Here is a 20,127-nt window from a genome sequence, read left to right as displayed (position 1 = left end):
TTGCTATCATACATTACATTTATTATATGTTATTTTTAAGTATAATTCACATATATTTTTACATCGAATAAATATAAGTTATTGCCAAACCTTTTCACGTTTTCTCAGAGCACAGTTGAATCACTTTTCAAATCTTGAATCACCTTTTCTATTGGTCGCAAGCGTTTCAGGTGGGATCGTTCACGTGATCCGATTTATTCACACGATCATTCAAACTAAAGCTTTGTTTTACTACATCGATCAAAGTTTATTTGCTTTTAAGAGAAAGTGAAAGTACTTGCACATGCATTAGAAAAAAAGGCAAAAACAGCTTTGCATCAACAAGATGAATCACTGTCCTACCGAGCAAATAAAAACACGCGTAAACAGAGAGGAGAGATCAGCACGTATTCGAGAACTGCTGATACCTATACACACTCAATCATATAGAAGCATAAAAGCTTGCGCTTATTTTTTCTGGACAGTGCCTCATCCGAGGGTGTATCCGTATACATCCGCCTACATCATAACACAGCAGCAAGAAGTAAGTTGCACGCTGTACAGTCATCGGCCGTAACGTAAACATCGTCTGCCCGCCGTTATTAAAGGTTTGAAAAGCCCGGCGCAGTGAGAGTAGGGGAAGAGTAGGTGGGCAATAACACCCCCCACTCCGATAATGTGCGAACCGTTGCTGCGACGATGACGAGCGCTTGCAAATACACGGGGCAGTGTACTATGGTGACTGGTGAGTCCTCTAAAGATGGCCTCGGCAGTCGGCACTCAACGCGCAGACTCCGCAAAGCAACAGTGCGAGTACGGCCGAGTGGCGCTTTTCAGTTCTTTCCATAACGCAAGTCTCCGTCAGAGGGAGATACAGCTATAGTGCCTCTTTCGCAGACCTTCAGTCTGTCTAGCTAACCTCCCCGAGCGGAGGCGTGACGAAGAACGCCATAAATAACGAGTGCGAGGGAGACAGATAGAAAAACGTTGCGCTCTCGCTAATAACCGTCGTCGACGGAACGGCGTGAAGGTGGCGAGAGAGAGAGAGAGTCAGAGAGAAAGAGAGAGCGCCATGCCAGTGTAAATATCGTCGGAAAGAAGCAGCAGTGAACGCGCGTCGCGTGTGTACCTATATATGTGTGAAAAATCCGTTACGAGGGAGAAAAAGCATACGTCCCTTGGTGTTCAGTGCGGTGCTGCTCCGGAAGAGAGAAAGCTCCGAGAATATTAATAACAAGCGAAGTAAAGTGTCCCGTGAGGAGCTGGCTGTATATGGTGGTTGCTCGGGCGGCCGCAGAACCGCGGCCTCGATGACGCGAGATTATGCATCAGCGGCCCAGCAGCTGAGGAGATTCGACAACCTCGTCGCCGGGAGCTGTTTCTCGTAACGTACGGCCCTGCCTGCTTCTTCCTCTGTGTGCGTGTGTCTGTGTATTATCGTTATATAGAAGCAAGCGCGTGTATATATAGAGCCTTGTTCATCTCTCTATCTCTCTCTCTCGTGGCTTCTTTTTTCTTCTAGAGACTCTTTCGCGCTCTTGGGTATATACCTATGCTCCGTCTGTTTGGCTCGTGATTTATTTTTTTCGCCGAGTCGAGAGGCAGAGAATCGGCACAACCTCACCTCCGCGCGCGGAGGGAGAGGGCCGGGATTATGTAGATGGTCAGGCGCGATGGCGAAAGAGAGAGAGAGAGAGAAACAAAGACGACCAAGGGACTGTCAGAGAGAGAAAGAAACCAACAGGTTCTTAGCGCGCGCGCCGCTGAGGTGCATAGAAAATGCAAAATATTTTAAATCCTCTATACCTGCACGTCAGACCGGCGGGAGTTTTAATTTTCGTGACTATACATAAAAGGGAAAGTCTTGGCGCTGTCCGGGAGGAGAAGAACAAACTGTGCAGGTGCAAGGGCCCAAGGCCTCGGAAGTGCAACGTACAGCCTATTTAGGGAGGAGGGGAAGTACCCATTGTTTTCTTCCGCGCGCGCGGGCAATTGACGGCGAGGAAAAGACGCGGTTTTCACGAAAGCCGAGAGTTAGTCACGTGAAGAGAAAATAACAGCGCGACACAAGAAAAACTGGCCGATGCTAAAGTAATAGAGTTGTTTTATGGATTTTGGCCGGAGTTTTCGGCTAGAATATTTTGTTGACATAGTTTTGCGGCTGAATGTGACGTTTTTATTGGGCTGGGAAGATTCATTTACGGAAGCGGACTGTCGGCCTTTCCAAATTCGGATAATCACCTAAATCGGTGATATCGGACGTTTGCGAAGTAAAAATCCAATATCAGCTCGATACGCGGACCGAAATCTCGAGGACGATCGAATCATTTTTTTTTTGTTTTCAAGAGCGCCTTTGTGACCTACTTTTGTCGCCTAATTCCACGAGAACGGTCTCCACGTGTAATCTATCATTATCAAGGTACTCGAGAAATCTACGTTTAAAGTTAAACAAGATTATACACACCCCCACCTCCGACACTTCCAGCTCATCCTCCCGCGCGCCTTTTTTCTCTATTTGATATCCGCCTGATACATATATTAGCCTGTTTACCGTACAAATTTGTCTTAAAATAAATTCGCTCTCTCTCTCTCTCTCTCTCTCTCTCTCTCTCTCTCTCTCTCTCTCTCTTTCGGAAACAAAGATTTCCGAGTATTCGGCTACGGCTCTGAATTTCTCATGGCGCCAAGACTTTATTTTCACGCTATCGCGCTTTATGAAATCGAGAGAGAAAAAAATATTGCTACATTGAGTGTGCAAATAATTTATCGAGCTGTTAAATCGATCGTAAAACAATTTCTCAAACTCGATTGATTTACTGGAGCGATTGAGTTTTTAACGAACTTTCTGCAAAACGATTTCAATGTATTTTCGTGCGCTCTCGGAAACTTCCCAATAACTTAGTATTTTAAGTGTTACACGCTAATCTCCGAGGCTTCAAAGTATAGAGGAAAATGTCGAGTATAGTCGTTGCTGCTGCACAAAAGGAGGTATTACGTCTCTCGGTCGTTTCTCGTCGATTTGGATTGCATTTCTGCCCGTTGATGAATTACGCCGCTGACTAAGCACTAATCGACGCGTTTTTTTTCACTAGTTTCCAAACGAAATGTCTCTCGACGACGACGGCCGAATCGCCGTAGAACTCGTTACGGGGATTTACGCACGAGGAAAATCTCGTTTTTGAATCGAACGAATTTTAAATTTATCGCTTCTTTTGTCACATTTGCGTAAACGTGAAAAAACTGTAACGTTCGCGGTGCTTTTGATCGTTGATAAAACACGCGTAATTTTAGACGAAGTATAGAATGCGAGAGAGAGAGAGAGAGAGAGAGAGAGAGAGAGAGAGAGAGCGCCTCGATTATCTATTCACGAGGAGAACACAATTGAGATATCAATTTTTATCATTCCGAGAAGCAGCCTGCATGAGGCTTAATAAATGCAGGAACGATAAGAATTTTTCGTTTGCACAAAGCCGAGCGCAGAACATTACACACTCGTCACACTCGCGAACCGCATGATATGAACTTCGATGTGCGTGCAATGATGTAAAAAGGGGCATTAAAATCTCCCTCGCGCACAATAGCTGTGATTATTCAAGCTCGAAGTAATTTTCGATTTCACTCAAGGATCTATTTATCTTCAATTAGTTCCAAATCGCGATAAGAAAGCATTCCAACCCGGTGCTCTCGATATGCGCGACGGACACGTGCGGAAATTTTAGCAAAAGCCCAACGTACACTCGTATATAGATATACTTTAGCCGAACACCTACACCGCCGAAATTCTGTGACGTCAGGTCGCGTTAAATTTAGCGTGAAAACACGCGTCATAATAGTAAATCGATATAACTTTTCGGCGCAAGCTGCGTGTGTGTCTCCTCTCGACAATCGTCGAACATCAAGGAAACGATTCTCGCGTCAGCTGTGCTTCTGCTGTGCGTTCAACAACCGCTTTTCGCTGCAAGCTCTCTTTCGAGCGTAACAGAAAAAAACGAAACGAAATCGGCCTACCGCGCTCTGTTTTATCAACAGCGAGCGCGCACCTGCGCGCGTGAAAATTCGGGGCGCTCGCGGCGGCAGTAGAACCGTACCGTCCGGCGCAGCAGCAACACAGAGAGACTAGCGGTGTGGTGTTTACAGAGCGAATATATCGCATTATACATAATACACGACGACTCGGCATTTTCCTCCCGAGAGCTGAGGGGAGAAATAAATTGAACATGTGCTAATCCGGGTTATGGCTGGTGTATGTGCCACAGGCTCAAGGAGCTGCCGCTGCTCTTCGCCCGTCGCTTCGCCAAGAGGAGGAGGAGGTGGACAAAGTCTCCGGCAGCAGCAGCAGTGCGGCCAAAATGGAAGAGCAGAGCGTGCACAGCAGTACCAGCGATATAAATAGTGAGGAGGCCGTCAAGACTGAATGTAAGTGCCCCCGAGAGTTTGCTTGTGCGCGATGCGCGATCTCGCTCACTCGCTTATACTATAAGCTCTCTCTTTCTCTCTCTCTCTCTCTCTCTCTCTCTCTCTCTCTCTCTCTCTCTCTCTCTCTCTCTCTCACTCGCAAGAGTGTCCTTTTCGACGCTCCGCGATGCGTGGAGGGGGTCGAATTTTTCGGAGATGATGATGCCGACGACTCGGAGGTTTGAATCCGAACCGTTGCGGAGAGGTGCGTCTTGCGTTCTCTCTCTCTGTATATCTGCGATCAGTTGACGAGATAGCGTTGATGATTCAGTTATACTCTTCTGGAATTCGAGCTTTCATTCAGAGGGGATGCTCTCGTGTAGTATTAGAGGCAAAAGCGGCTTTTATGATTCTTTTATCGCTGTGTGGGGATTACATTTGAGAGCTTGTTTTCCTCGTGACGACTCGTTGGGAAATCTTGAGAGCGCTTGCGAGTTTTCCTTCAGGTGATGATTGGGTTTTGACTCACGTCGATTTTCTCATCTTTAATAGAGCGTTTATGAGAGGATGATGTTTTGTATGCTAATTTCATTTCTGATAACTTGAAAAATTCGATTGTTGCTCTTAGGATTGAAAAATTCTGGTATATTCGCGCTTGGAAATTATTTACTTTATGTGCTCGCAGATGACTTTACTCAATCCATCAGTGAAAAGTGAATTAACTGAACTCAGCTTTGTTTATTTCAAGAGAGTACCGAATTGGAGCAGAAGTTTATTTTGGATGAGGTCGAATGCATTTGAAAAATAACGAGCCAATGAATTATTTATTGCTGCGAGAGAACAAACTCACAGGATTAAATTATTATTGTACTTGACTTTGTACCTACTGTACAGAAACTATGTAATTGTTTACATTTCAATAATAGACATTTTTTAATTACTTTTGAATTTGTTGAATACAGTCATGATGTTTTTGATTATAAATTTTTTCATAACAACAACAATAGAATTTCAGTTATTTGCTTAAACATTGAAGAATACTTGGACATTTTAATCTTTACATGAGTCAAACATAGGACTTTTATTTTGAGAAAGTATTTTCGTGATTGAAATAGCACTGTAAAGCTGTAAATTTTGAGATTGGAGTGAGTAATCTTTTCTTCTTGCAAGTCTCAGGTACAAGAGTTTATCTTTGTAAACCTCTGAATATGCAGAGCACATAGATAACATCATTGGTATTTCATTCTTTGTTTGGCCTGACCAGTGACCTTCAGCATAGGCCCTAAATTCTGTAGATTCATCTATCTCTAATACTTGTTTATTTATGGACTTAGTGGCTTGGAATCTAGTTACAGGGTTAATGTTGAATCAGGCAGTTGTGGAAAACAAATAAGTTTTCAATCTATTGTTATGAAATTATGTTAAATTATTACACGACAAATTTGGAATAAAATCAAATTACTCATGTTCTAGTGCAAAATTACAATTGCCTGAAATATTTGGCAATAGTAATTTTGAAAACAGTTTCCCTTAATTGGGATTTAATGTTAATACTCGTGAGAGTCATTGTTGTCAGAGGTAGTATAAATTTTGGTAGTATAATGGCAGTAAGAGTTATTTATTGCAGTTTTTATGCATAAAAACTTTACTATTCTCCACATGTGTATTTCAATGGAATAATTTACATCTTCTCACGTTATATTTTACTCCCATCCATTGAGCCTAATTAAAAGCCATGTATATATTGCATTGTTTTAATTGGAATCATGAGACTCGTTACAACTTGGATACATTTCTCCATCAACTATTTTCCTGAGAAAAAATTACAGTTACATTTAATTGCATGCAAAAATTGTTTTCTCTAACTATACGAATATAAGATATATTTCCATTATTTTCTTCTACTAACACCTTGAATTTGATTGACTGACACTTGAACTCTTCTTTATAGATCTAATTATACCTCGCAAAAAGAGGATATGCCTCGTTGGTGCAGCCAGTGAGGATCCTGCATTAGGTGCTGCAGCTCAGCAGTTCAACGTTCCAGTTCTTAAGTCAGAGACTGGTGTAGAATATATAGAAGATACAACCTACTGCACTTATTTTATACTCAAGCAATTTGAAGGAGTCGAATATGACAACTTACGCAAAAGTGCACACAGGTAAATTTAATCAGCTCTAGTAAGAAAATAGTCTTTATGTTATTTTTACAACAAATCTATGTTTAATTTTCAGGATTTTGGGGCCAACAGCTTTATTACAGCTGGCGGAGAAGAAGGAATCGTTACCTAGTATTAACAGACCAATGTACACACAGTCTATGCTAGGTACTGTTGTTGCATTTACAGGCTTCAGGAAAAAAGAAGAATTGGTAAGTTATACACATTGAATGTTTTGGATTTGTTGCAATAAATGCATGGGCATTGAAATTCATTCTTATTGCTATTTTTATAGACCAAACTCATCAACATGATTCATCACATGGGTGGCAGCATTAGGAAAGAAATGGGGTTAAAAGTGACGCACCTCATCGCGAATTGCTGTGGAGGTGAAAAATATAGATATGCAGTAACATTTCGAGTGCCCGTCATGTCTAGTGATTGGGTGTCTGCATTGTGGGATATGAGGGACAGTCTTTCCAGCTGCAGCGGTAACAATGAAGAATTGGTGAGTTCATATTATTTTCTTTATTCAAATGGTTGACCAACATAGGAACTGTATCTATCTAGTTATTTATAACGCGTAGTAAATTTAGAATAAAAGTGACGTCAATCTTTCAATCATATTGCAGGTCGCCAATTTCAAACTGAAGCCATTCTTTGGGGCCCGTGTTTGCTTCTTTGGATTTCCCGAGGATGAGAAGAGACACATGTGCGAGGTGCTGCAGCAGCAAGGAGGGGAACCTACAGAGATAACCGATCCAAATTGTACCCACGTGGTAAATATGAGCCTTGCCTCGCTTTCGAAATTCATTATCACAAAGCATACACAGGGCAATGAGTAGAAAAAGAGTCGAAAAACCGATTTCGCAAGAAAACTATTCAATCTTTTTCAACTTAATGCTATTTATTTAGGGCTATTTACTTTTACTATTTGTCAATTAAAAGTGAATAGTCTCTTGCTTAAGCACCGAAAAGAATAGCATAAACAATATTTCATTTTTTTTTCTTTTTTTCTTATCAATTTCCATTGCACATCGCTTTGCACACATGCTTAGGTAACAGACTTAGGCAAGCATCGCTATAGGATTACCAACAGCGCAAAAAACCCGCTGCCATACTTAAGGTTTTCCAACGACACTCTTCAGCTTGAATTAGCTCTCGCCAACAAGTCCCTGTCATACTCCTTTGAATATTACGATCCTTACACCAACACCATACCCTCGCCCGCAAAATCGATCTTCGCGTCGCGCCTTCTCAGCATGGGTAAGCGCAAGTTCCAACATGACGACGACAAGCCAACTCACGAGAACGTCAGCCAAGATTCGGCCATTTGTATGGACTACTCCAACGACTTGCCCAGTCCAAACAGCGAACCCGCAGCTATGACGTTCGAGGAAATCAGCGAGGAGGACGAGGAGACCATGGACCGAACGCTGAGCATTGGAGAGTCTTCCGAGGATTTATGGACTGACGGAACAATGGATGTCGACTCTGGTATCGACGATGTCAGAACGATGAGAAAGTCTGTGTCACTAATTTCCAAGTACGAGCACGGTAAAATCTACGGCACCAATACACTTGCCGGTAAGAAGCACACGCCCTTGAAGAACGTGCAGTCCTGTTCGCTCATCGCATTTAACAGCAGTGGCAAGAAAGTTGCAACTCCACGTCGTTACATCCGTTGGAAGAGATCTTCGTCACATACCGGAACACCTAATAAGCAACTAACCAGCTGTGCAAGTGAGCCCAAGCTACGAACCCACGTAACCAAGAGACACAGCTACCAGACGGCCAGCGTAACATTCAGCGACAGCGTAAACTACTTAAACGCGTCCGCGGGCGAGGGCAAAAAAACAAAAACTCGCAAAAGCTCGAAAACACTGACTAAGGCTCTCAAGCAGAGCTCCGCGTTATTCTCGAAAATCAGCGAGATTGTCTTTCCCTCCACCTTCAAGCAGTACATGCCGGTGACGCCTTGCCGACCGAGTCAGCAACAACGACGAGAGGATGACTGTGTCACCAGGCAGAAATATACACCATTACCTAGTCCGTTGCCGGTCCCGGCGAAAATGGCCAGGTTGGGATCGGATTCGGACTGCAAAGTCAGGGTCTCACAGCAGCAGCAGGAGACACAGTGCGTCTCGGTGACAGATTTAACAGCGCAGAAGAATTTGACTCCGAAGTGTGCCAGAAACATCAAAAGAGCGCCAGAGAAGTCCTTTCTAGTGGTATAAACTTCTTCGAAAAGTTGGTTTAAGGGGTTGATTTTATTAGATTTGATTTGCTCAATTTATTCTGAAAGAAATTAAAAAAGTACTTGCAATATTGGAACCACTTGCTTAGTGGTTCCTTTTTCAAGTAATGAACTTTCTTCAGACTAGCTGAACAGGTCATAGTAAAATCTCCATAAGTGGTCAGTGTTTTTCAACGAAGCTAATGGTCAAAATATCTAACTTAAAATTAAAAGACTGATGATTCTTAAATGAAACTTAAAATATAACGAGTTCGCGTTTTCAACAACGTGTCGTCCGCCGGTATTAATGTTCGGTTGTGGGTCAAACTTGATATTTCCAATCCATCCAAATCCTTCATTCGCCGTCAGATCCTTATATTGCATTTTGTGCTGTCTCGTGATGTCGTGCATTAAAATTTTGAAATGGAGCAAATCGTATGAATTATTAATACGAAATTGTTGATCAACAGGTTGTAGACGAATCTAACGTCAACGCGTTACCTGATCTTGCATCTGCAAGAGCACACATAGTTAAGGCTGAATGGTTCTGGACCTCTGTGCAAAATGAAGGTGCAGCCGATGAAAAAGACTACCTGTTTGAAGATGTAGGTTCCTGAGCTGTTTTCAAAACAAACGTTAAAATACGCAAATCGTATAACCATTATTTCGTTTCAGTACCTGGAACAAGTCATGTCGCCGTCAGCCTCGGCACGGCGGGACAGCCAACAAGCAGCGACGCCGACAACGGCTTCCACGAGACGGAAACGTAAGCGACTCGCGGAAACGTTGTCGAGTCTGGTACAAAATGGTGCGGATTCACCAGCCTTACACAAAAGACGTTCGAGCATAAGCGACGCAGGTCATCTAAGCGTTAGCGGTAGCTTCCTGGACTGCACTGCAAGTCCCGATAAACAATTACTAGATGGTGAGTTAGTTGAATGACTCTCGATATATGTTATTTGTTCACGTTTTTTTTTTAAATTTTCATTTGTGATAATTATTGCATAAGGGAACAGTTTTGTCTTCCTTTCTTTTATGGTTCATTAAAACCATTAGCTTCATGTCTCGTTTAAGAAAAAATTTTACTTGCTTATTTTGCAAAGCGCAATGCTTTTGAAGTGAGTGTAAATTATTCAATTTCAAAGAATATTTGAAACCTCTAATCGGATTGTCGCAAGCGTTTATTTGCATAACAAAAGGTTTGTTTTGTTTGCTGACTTTTGTGTTAATATTAACGATTGTCTGAGCCATATGTGAGAGGGAAGACTTTAATTTCTATGAACTGTTGACAAATCACAGATATTCCAGAGGTAGAGGCTGTGAACACAGATAGTGCGAGGAAAAATCTTTCTCCACGCCATCAAGTCTTTTTAGAACTTGTACAGACGGAATCGAATTACGTCGGCATTCTTAGCACCATCATGACTGTAAGTATCATATAGTTATTTGTTTTGATCAATCAAAATAAAATGCTGACAATTTGCTCACCACACAAAAATTAAATTTGTACAGCTGTTCAAATCGCCACTAGAAGATCTTATTGAAACAAGTGGAGAATTACTAAATAGTACAGAAGCCAAAATCATCTTCGGTAATTTTCCACCGATTTACGAGGTGCATAAACAGATGCTCGAAGAGCTGCGCTTTTGCGCGAATCACTGGTCAGAAGAAAATAGCATAGGAAACATATTTTTAAAATTTGCATCAGATTTGGTGAAGGCGTATCCTCCTTACGTGAACTTCTTTGAAAATACAAAGGAAATGCTGGATCAGTGCGATCAAAACAAGCCCAGGTTTCATGCTTTTCTCAAAATCTGCCAAACTAAGCCTGAATGCGGTAGACAAAGTTTGAAGGAACTGTTGATTAAACCAGTGCAACGCCTTCCCAGTATTAGTTTATTGTTAAATGGTGAGTTCTAATAGTATATTATATACCAAGGGACAATCCAATTGACTTTTATTAATATTTTACGTTGCATTTTAGATATCCTTAAGCATACACATAAGAGTAATCCGGATCACAGTGCCTTGGAAAAGTCATTAAGTAGCATTAAGGAAGTTATGACGTATATCAATGAAGATAAACGAAAGACTGAGGGTCAGCTCGCAATGTTTGATATATTTAATGAGATCGACAATTGTCCGCCGCATCTGGTGTCCTCGCACCGCTCGTTCATTGGCAAGTGCGACGTGCAGGAATTGAGCGAGGGACTGAGCGGCCGTGGCGATCATCTCGTTTTCTTTTTGTTCACGGATATGCTCGAGATCTGCAAGAAGCGATCGAAGGCGTTTAACTCGATGAAGAGTCCAAATACGGTTAATGGACTGCATTCTGTCAAAATGAGCCAGGTCAAGCCGTATAAGCATATCAAAATGTTGTCGTTAAGCACAGTTAAAAAGGTTGTGGATATTCGGGAAACAGAAGGTTGGTTTATACTCAATACGAGCTTCCATTACATAACTTATGCCTTTGTATATATATATTTTTTGTAAATCAGAGTGTCGAAACGTGTTTGCTTTAATGGTTCGGAGTAATCAAGAGTTGAAAGAAAAACTGTATTCTTTCACAATTACTGACGAGGAGGTGAATAAAACAAATTACCTGCGAACGTTGTGTCGACAAATGGCCAATACTGTTTGTAAAGCTGATGCGGTAAATTGATATTTTTGACTTATTTATGCTCATAACAAGTTGAGTACACGCATAATTTACTGGCATTTATTTATTGATTTTAGGATACGTTTCTTATCAGTCTCGATCACAGTCAGCTTGAAATTGATACTAGTGATGTAGCCTTAGGAACTTTAAGTAAAGCATTTAAGTAAGTAGTCTTTTTCTTTTATTACACGATTGTACAATTAATAATTATGATTTATTTATATAATTTAATCAATTGGGAAAGCCCTATTAGTAGTATGACTTGATCCTTGGGTCTCTTAAGCAAATTAATTGTACTACCTTAGTAGCAGTAACAATTTGTTACATATTTTCTAATCTGGTATAAAGTATATTACTTAAAAATTTGATATCTCAGCTCGCGAACTTTTTAAGTAATTATTTTTCATTTATGGTATTTTCACTGGAATAAATATGATTTTTTCTGGTTGATTTGCATGTAAACAAACAAATAATGGGGCGCCGATACGTTTGGTTACAGGAGCCTATTTCATAATTTTTACCTGGAGTATATGGACCCGTATGTGTTCCTACTCAATAGCATGTGTGAAACTACGTTACATGTCCCACTACCGTCAGTTTTCGCACCAGGCTGTTTAAATCTTTTTTTACTCGCTTCTGTCCTTTCCTCATACCATCTGCTTCGTAGAGTCCATTACTTAACACACTCAATAGAATTAAAAAGTTTGGATTGCTTTGGTAATGGTGTGGCCAGTTCAAGAATATCTTATCTTCTTAATTCATGAGTCATCATTTTTCCCAATTACATGCTCGTGTTTTTTTATCAAATAGTAATAGAATTTTTATTTCAAAATTTTTTCCTGCTTTATATTGTTTTAAATGTCGCATGCAGAGGCTTGAATTTGAATTGACCCTGCTAATTTTTATTTTGTTATTAATTAAATTGGGCAATTTACTTGACAATTGAAATTCTATAATTTTTAAAGTATTTTGTCCAGTTTTTCTTAATTTTATTTAATTGTATTCTAAAACTTGAACTGGTTTCGTGCATCTTGGGATTCGTTATACAGTTATTTCGTTGCAAACATCTTTTTGTTTGCGAAAAACTTTCTTCTCCTCCTTGAATTATCAGTAGTATGTAACAGTTATTAGAAACAATAACTAAGAATTCTTCTCTTGATATTGATTTTGAGGGGTGGTTAATTGCTGAGTAAAAATTGGTAAATCCAGTGAATACTTTCGATTCTGTCAGTTATATTTGTACATAAAATTGTACCTCTTTTTACACAATAGTCGACCGATATAGGCAAACTAGTTTTTAACCATGTTGATACAAACTCGTTTTGAAAAATTGAGTGATTTGTCGACATGTACATCTATTTCCAGCTTATCAAGGGGGACAGCAAAGTTTCGCGTTTGCACTTATCACTGTACATCAATGTTTCCAAGCTCAGCTATCGATGCAGCACTAACCCATTTTTGTACTGTGTCGCAGGTTCGCATCGCGCACGAGGATGAAGGTGGGCCGAGCATTCAGTTTCAACAAGACGCCGAGCAAGCTGAAGCGCGCTATGTCAACGATGATGTCGCCGTTTGGTTCGACCAACAGTTTAACCCCGGCGAGTCAGCAACTTGCTCAAATGAGGCTTGCCAGCTGCAATAATATTAACGTTAGTTAAACAATGAAAACTTCATCCACGCATGCAATGATTACAGAGTGTGGCATCCTGCTTTATATACTACGACTTCTGCTTGCTTCGTCTTCTCGGTGGCTGCCGAGAAAAGCGTTACAAGACGTTGGCGTGTCGGATTTTTTAATTTGAAATGTAGATTTGCTATTGTAGAACTAGATAACGATAATTAGCGTCCGACCCGCGCTACCTTTCAAGATCTAATGGGTGCTCTTTCTATTACTCTGTCTCTTCTCTTCCTCCTCGTAGCAGTATCGTTTGTCATGCTTTACATATACTTTATATAAATCCTGTTTTTTTTTGCCATCGCTATAAAAAAATTGATTAATTGGCCAGATGTGTACATTATTGATAAACTTAGAATTAAACCAAACAAAATTCAATATAATGAGTTTATACGAGGAATTTTGAGGGTTTGATTTCGAATGCATGAAAGATTCAAGTCTAAAAGTCATAACGAATACTCTGTTTGTTTATAAGAGAGAGCTTTTCTTTTACAAGCATAAGGTGTGAGGTTTACACATGAACGTATAAGTGAATATGCGTGGGTTTTAAACATTTGAACAAAGTTTTTACGCAGAGTTTTACAGTGAGTTTTTCGTGATTTTTCATGCATTCACACACGTAAACACATTTCCGCAAAATTTCCTTTTACGAGAAAACGTATTGATGATTTAAGCATTGAAATAAACCGTTTAAATATTTTATGCTCATGCCATCAATATGGAAATGCGGAGATATAATTTGTAATTAAGTAAGTATGATACGAACGATCGATTACTGAATCACGTTCATTCTTTCGCTGTAAGTCGAGTCAGACGAGGAAATTTAGACTCGGATTGCTTTTTCTGTTTTCTTATCTTATAAAATAAACGGTGAATGGTTTCTTTTTATAAAGACTTGATTGCGACGCTGCGTGGTTTTTCGACTGGCTCAAAATAATCCGCGGCGTATGTTGAATAAATTGGAATATAGGTATAACAATTTTTTCAAAGATAATGTAACTAAGATTAATGGTCTATTCTTACAGTAACTACACTGTAGTTACAACTACAGCGCGAAACTTTTTAGTTAAAAAGGAAGAGACTTGCTTGTAGTTACATACGTTTTTCTTTTTCAAAGAATTATCATGCCGACCACATTGCTCAATGTAAGTTTTTCCAAAAGTTAACACTGTCGAATGTCGGCAGTTGTGTGTGCAAAGGATATTGCCGTTGCGTGTTTAACACGCTTAAGAAATGTCTCTTAAGATTTGTGAATTTTTCTAGAACATTGAGCAGACTATATTTGAAAATACATCTTTACTTTTTTGAAATACATATGTATAATGCAAAAATATTTGATTTTTAATTGTTTTTTTTTTTAATAATTTTTTTTTGTTCTATGTGGATTTGGTTTGGTCTTTAATGATTGCATGCAGAATTTGTTTATTGGATTTTGTGTGATGCATGCACCATCTTTTCCTCTCATCCTACATTTGTATTTAGTAACATGAGTACTTTTTCTCTCGCAACCTAGAAAAAAAGTATTCGTGTTTGTAATAACATACTATTCCTCAAAATGTGACTACTATCGTATGTGTATTTCCAGGAACTGGGCAACGGTGGTTCGGGCTCACCGTCGCGAGACGAGGTTCTTGTTGCACCCATGTCGGTCCAGCCGACGCGCAAGGCTAAATGCAGTACCCTCAGTATGGCCTCCCTTCGAAGGTTGTAACACGTACCCACTCGCACGTGCATATATACAATAATAATGTGTACAAATAAGACGCTCGCAAAAGTACAGTCGCACACCTCATGCACTTTCAGCCTAATTGATTGAACGCGTCATGTGCACGCGCGTCTGTTTAACTTTTATTCGCTTTATCGCCTCTTGTCCTTTGTCAAAAGTCTTGTTGCCTAACTTGTGTTATCATGACTCGCTAAAGAGTATCTGTAAAGTCACTGCCTTGATGAGCAACGACGAGTATTCATGGTGTAGTAGTCACTTGAATTTGCAGTATTGAATATGCCTGGGATTGGCTGTTTTACTACATTGATACTGCGTTTGGCTCTGATCAGACAAGTCATTTTACAGACTTTAAGTTAACGACGACATTTAACTGCTACGTGCATAAATCAATTCCAGCTATTTAATAATACATTTTGTAACCAGATGACAAAGATAAAAATTATCCGGAATTCATCGAATGCCGCTTTGTAATAAAATATGCATTCGATTAATTGCTGTAAATTGACTCATAATTGCATTATTTTTGTCTTCTGGCACTGTGACTTATTTCGTTTCAAAGTATTCCATAATATTGCATTCAAAAAGCACGTAATATTTCGAATTAATTTTTGTAATTTGTCCAAAATCCTTAATATGGAGTATGTCGAAATGCATATGTCAACAGTACTACTTCATGTTTGTGTCTGTTTTGTGCAAAATTACAATAGCGAAATGTGTTTGCATAAAAATTGTTTATTTTTCAGTTTTTGAACTCGCAGCCAAATTGTAATTACAATAATGGTATTTAATATTGTGGAAATATTTCGTGTCATCGATTTGGGAAAGCTAATTGAAATCGTAAAAAATTGCAGTATATAACTACTGATAAATTAAGGTATAAGGCAATTTTTGACATTACATTTTCCCAAACAATCAAAGAATTTATAGTATTACATTTCAATACTCTCGACAATTTTTCTGAAATTATTAATTTACATTTTCAGATTTTTGCGCGTTTTTACTATTCTTAAAGTAGTGTTGTTATATTTTTCTATACTAATCTCTTAAACATTATTTATGAGTTAGACATAGTTTGTAGATATTTATTTTATAGAAAACAATTGTCATAAATAAAATATTTTCGTTAAATTTGCATTGTATGGTTCTGAATGCAGACACTTTTCGTCTATATTTCTTGAGAATATGTAAAAGATTGGTGCTTTATCGATATTTATAATTACATGCCGTTTGCATGTATCAAACATATCTACGAAATTTTATTTTTTGTTACATAATGTCTTGGTCGATAAAGTAGTACTTTCGCATATTTTGAAACTTGCTACTATTTTTGCGCAAGATGCTAGCATCTTACTCTCATTCATACATAAATAACCTAACGCATTCGACTGTGTCTAAATGTGTTCCTCATATAACAACGATGCAGCAATTAACACGTATACGTTCAACTCATAAATGATTGCTCTATTTATTACAAATATGAATTATAAATGTAGTTCACAGCATCTCGCTATGGAAAAGTTTCTAATTCCCTTATTTTTCTTGTTACACATTTTCTACCACTAATGTATTAACAAAAATATGACTGACAGCGAATTTATGTTCATAATATAAGTCTGTGTTCGCTGGCGACTCTTTAATGGCTAGTTTATAAATATATTATTAGAGTAATATCGCGTATGTATTTTTGGGATTGCACAAGCCAAAAAATATTTATTTTATACAATATTTTTATTCAAGCTATCGTCGATGTGAAAGTAATGATTATTCTAAACCTTCTCACCGATTTTTTTAGCATTAGAAGGGTCTTCTTGCTTGGTTAAAAAAATAAGATGCCTGACCAACTAATACTTTAGTCATGTTTGCCTTGCTTAATACAATTTATTGTTAAAACTCTAACCGCGAAGTTGATCTTTTAATATTCACGAAGGACGAATTGATCATCGTGTACTTCTCTCTACTGACTATAGAAATTGCTCCGAGGAAGTCATGCAGGACAAATCTGATCTCTGAGAAGAGATGTTTTTAATGGCGACAACAATAAAGACAGCAAAGAGATCGCTTGAGAAACAAGATATGCATCGCCTTCGTTTTTTGTCGCAACTGCGAACCTGGACAACGAAGAAACATCTATTCCTCAGATATCTGCCAATACATACTATACAACATTTTTAAATTTTTGTACTCTGATGAATTCGATTATTATCGAAACTATAATAATTGTTCTTCACTAAAGGTATGCATGTATTTGCAGTGAAGTTTTTTTGGTTGCTTGTTTCAAGTACAGGCATTTTTACAGAGAAATGTATAAAATTTTTCGAAATTTTTTATCGTTGCCTCACTCTGTATCATACGAGATGGAGACTGCCATTTCTCGTTTGTTATAGACGGTGAAGCCGTTGTAACATTTTTATGAAACTTTATAATGCCTTTTTTGTGATCAAACTCACTGTTGTGAGAATGGTTCGTTGTTTTTTTCTGTAATTACATTAATATTATAGCTATCAAAAGCTTTGTCTTCGTGTATCTATAACTTTTTTATACATATTTTTGTCATCGTAGTATTGGTGTGTTACAGAAAAAAGCTTTTTTACTTGTTGCCAAACCTTGTAAGAGCGCGAATGAGAATGTTACATGCATCGAGAATGATACTTTTTATAAACCAGTAGGTTGATTCAAAGTGAATAGAATATAGTGTTGCATTAACTGTGCTGTTTTGTAAACATGATGATTTACCTCAGGTGTAATATAATCTTTAGCAAGATGAATTTTGTTAAAGTAACAGCCTTGATGTTCGTCGACTAGTCTGGCTTTTCGAATTCACAGTTATCTACTCTAAAGCGGTCTGGCAGTTGACAGTGAGAACAAATTAGGAATTGAATTCTTGTAAAGTTTTACAAGAATCAAAATTGACGTAGAATCCTGTTGAATTGTGCGACATTAATATTAGGGCTTGTTCAGCGTGTTTACGAGATTACGAATGATTAAGCCTCGTTCCTAATATTTTAGAAGATACCGAAAGTTGAATCATCTCACGATTTAGTTACTTTTATCGAATTATTTACATACAAATTTTGACTATCCTTCAGGTCTCAAGGAATATCTTGTAAATTTTGAATTCTTGCATCCTTTATCTTGTACATACGTAATTCCCATGAAAGTCTGTCATAACAAAGAATATTTTTTGTTTCATAACGAATTATTTTAACAGGCTGCGTTGGCTATCTCTTCTGATTTGATTACAATACTTTCTTACCTATGAAAGTAAGAAATCAGTCATTCAGAGTGAATGAAAGCATGCGAAATTGAAAGGACGCAATCAGTTTAAAATAATTCTAAAACCATTGTAAATACGATATATATATACGAGCCAAGAACGTAAAATCTTCTAGTATGTAAATTAGTAGTATTTTTTATCACGCACGATAAGAGTATGTCTGCGTTAATTGTAATACGGTTGGAAAACAACCCTGATACTACACGTTGCCGCTATATTTATATCTTACACCTTGATAGATTGTATAAACTTTATAATGTAATCTCGAAAAAAGTGGTTCATTCTTACGTCTTTTTCTCTTGTTACTTCTTCCTCGCAACGCCCGTCCTCTTGAGAATCCTACGCTTTCCAAACGCAAAAGCATCGACTAACATTATTTTTTATGAACAAAATCAGAGCCTCCTCTCACCATGCTTTATGTACTAATTTGCATAGTTTCACGTGTCACAAGACCGACGCTAAAGCCCAAAAAATCCAACCATAAATTCCGCAGCGTAGCAAACGTTTCTCGTATTGGCTTTCATCCCCATCGGGGATTAATTTACACGTGGATCTCGGGTGATCCATTATCCGAACGATATCCCCGTATACGAGCGATAATCTTCGGTCTCGAATCGAGGGTATATATATATATATATATATATGGGGACAGCTAAGAAGGACGATGTTCGCACGACTGTCTATTAAGGCCTCGTCGCGAGACACTCGGGGCTTGTAACGACGATAAAGTGCGGATAATCCCGTCATGCAGGCCTGACGTGAAATCTCTCGAAACGGGGATTAATGAATGAAATCAGCCGGTGCATTAGAAGGGATGAATGATGGGTCGAGAGAAAAAGGGCGTAACTTTTACGAGCCACCGTGTCGCGCGGCTAAACGCCTTTGTTTCGGAAATTTTACGCAGATCATAATTATCTGCCGCGCAGAGCTCGCGCGAGACTGTGATTGATCGTTCCTACGTGTTCGAAAGATAAACGAGGCTCGATGACTAATTACATGGCCAACCTCGAAAAGTATATAACCAACGCGTATTGGACTCAATAGCGACGAGCTGCAGCGAATGGGGGCTTCATTAAAATCAAACGCCACGAGTAGCCCGGCAGCAATTTCACGCCCACACGCACCTTATCCTCGAAAAAGGACGCGCACGCAACAGCTGCTGCGGCGAACCACTACCAGCAGCAGCAGCTCCTCGGTCGAGCATCGTCCGGCGCAGAGACTAACGAAGCCGCGTACGCACCTCCGAAGGCCCGACGCTACGTGCGCGTGTATAGCATACAGGCTGTCCCTCGTTATTTTGCACGAGCCTCCACTTCTCCTCCGGGACATCGGGTTCGAGAGTCGCCATTCAAAATTCAGCTGTAATTGGCGCGAGAGTAGAGAGAGAGAGCGAGAATTGATCGAGGCGGAATAATTCAATGCGGCTGTACATCGAGCACTGGGAGACGCGAGCCGGCGCTTTGTGTTTATTTTAAAGGAGCTTGCGAGAGAGCTTTTGTTGTGCTTGGCCTGCGCGTTAGTCGAGGGTTCTTCAACGATTGGAACTGATGAATAATTTAACGGCGTGTGCGCTTTGCTCTCGAGTATTTGTTGTCTAATGAACTTTGAGATTGCGCTACTCGACGCTCGTCGCGCTTCGTAATTTTCTGTATAAATAATAGTCGCGAGCTTGCGGCTGATGTTGGACGGGCTGTAAAAATGCATTTCAAGGAAGAGAGATTCCGCCTTTTTGTTATATTTAGCTGGAAAATAACGTGGAAATGTAAAATAACCTGTTTTATAGCTGTCACTCTGTATAATAAATAAAAACGTCCTCGCGCATAGCTATAAATAATTCTCGTATGCCGATAAGCGTCTCAATTTATATCACCGAGGAAGAAAAATGCACACCTCTTTTGTCGCGCGCGGGGCGATAAGTTCGAGTTAAAAGAAAAGCGTCGCGGCGCCTCTGCCGGATTACCATCGTTGCCGCCGCAGCACAGATGTGTTCGCAGCTCGAGACGACGCTGATTTAAGAGACCGCG

General features: G+C 39.4%; 1 protein-coding gene and 1 long non-coding RNA gene across 12 annotated transcripts; one reads left to right on the top strand and one right to left on the bottom strand.

Moving 5' to 3' along the window:
* On the bottom strand, positions 1 to 6,657 carry LOC116416158. Its single transcript, XR_004226689.2, has 2 exons — positions 6,284 to 6,657; positions 1 to 6,186 (listed from the first exon to the last, which is right to left on the bottom strand). It is a non-coding gene; the product is annotated as an uncharacterized LOC116416158 (long non-coding RNA).
* LOC100118667 (protein ECT2) lies at positions 791 to 18,390 on the top strand. Of its 11 annotated transcripts, none has more exons than XM_016982304.3 (18): positions 791 to 1,368; positions 4,236 to 4,395; positions 6,326 to 6,536; positions 6,610 to 6,745; positions 6,829 to 7,041; positions 7,166 to 7,312; positions 7,592 to 8,764; positions 9,240 to 9,374; positions 9,445 to 9,694; positions 10,069 to 10,196; positions 10,282 to 10,678; positions 10,754 to 11,194; positions 11,268 to 11,422; positions 11,506 to 11,591; positions 11,928 to 12,020; positions 12,903 to 13,077; positions 14,689 to 14,807; positions 16,797 to 16,839. In XM_016982304.3, the coding sequence occupies exons 2-18, from the start codon at positions 4,329 to 4,331 to the stop codon at positions 16,837 to 16,839; spliced, it is 3,969 nt and encodes a 1,322-aa protein (XP_016837793.1). In that variant the 5' UTR covers positions 791 to 1,368; positions 4,236 to 4,328. The 11 variants fall into 11 exon arrangements, with proteins under 11 accessions (XP_016837793.1, XP_016837800.1, XP_032453104.1 ...); XM_032597213.1 differs by having other exon boundaries at positions 801 to 1,396; XM_032597214.1 differs by lacking the exon at positions 7,592 to 8,764 and having other exon boundaries at positions 805 to 1,396.
* Positions 18,391 to 20,127: the final 1,737 nt, after the last annotated feature.

Source organism: Nasonia vitripennis, chromosome 2, assembly GCF_009193385.2.
Source record: "Nasonia vitripennis strain AsymCx chromosome 2, Nvit_psr_1.1, whole genome shotgun sequence".
Lineage (NCBI taxonomy): Eukaryota > Metazoa > Arthropoda > Insecta > Hymenoptera > Pteromalidae > Nasonia > Nasonia vitripennis.
The sequence above is the reverse complement of the archived record's forward strand: the minus strand, read 5'-3'. Positions and strand labels throughout refer to the sequence as shown.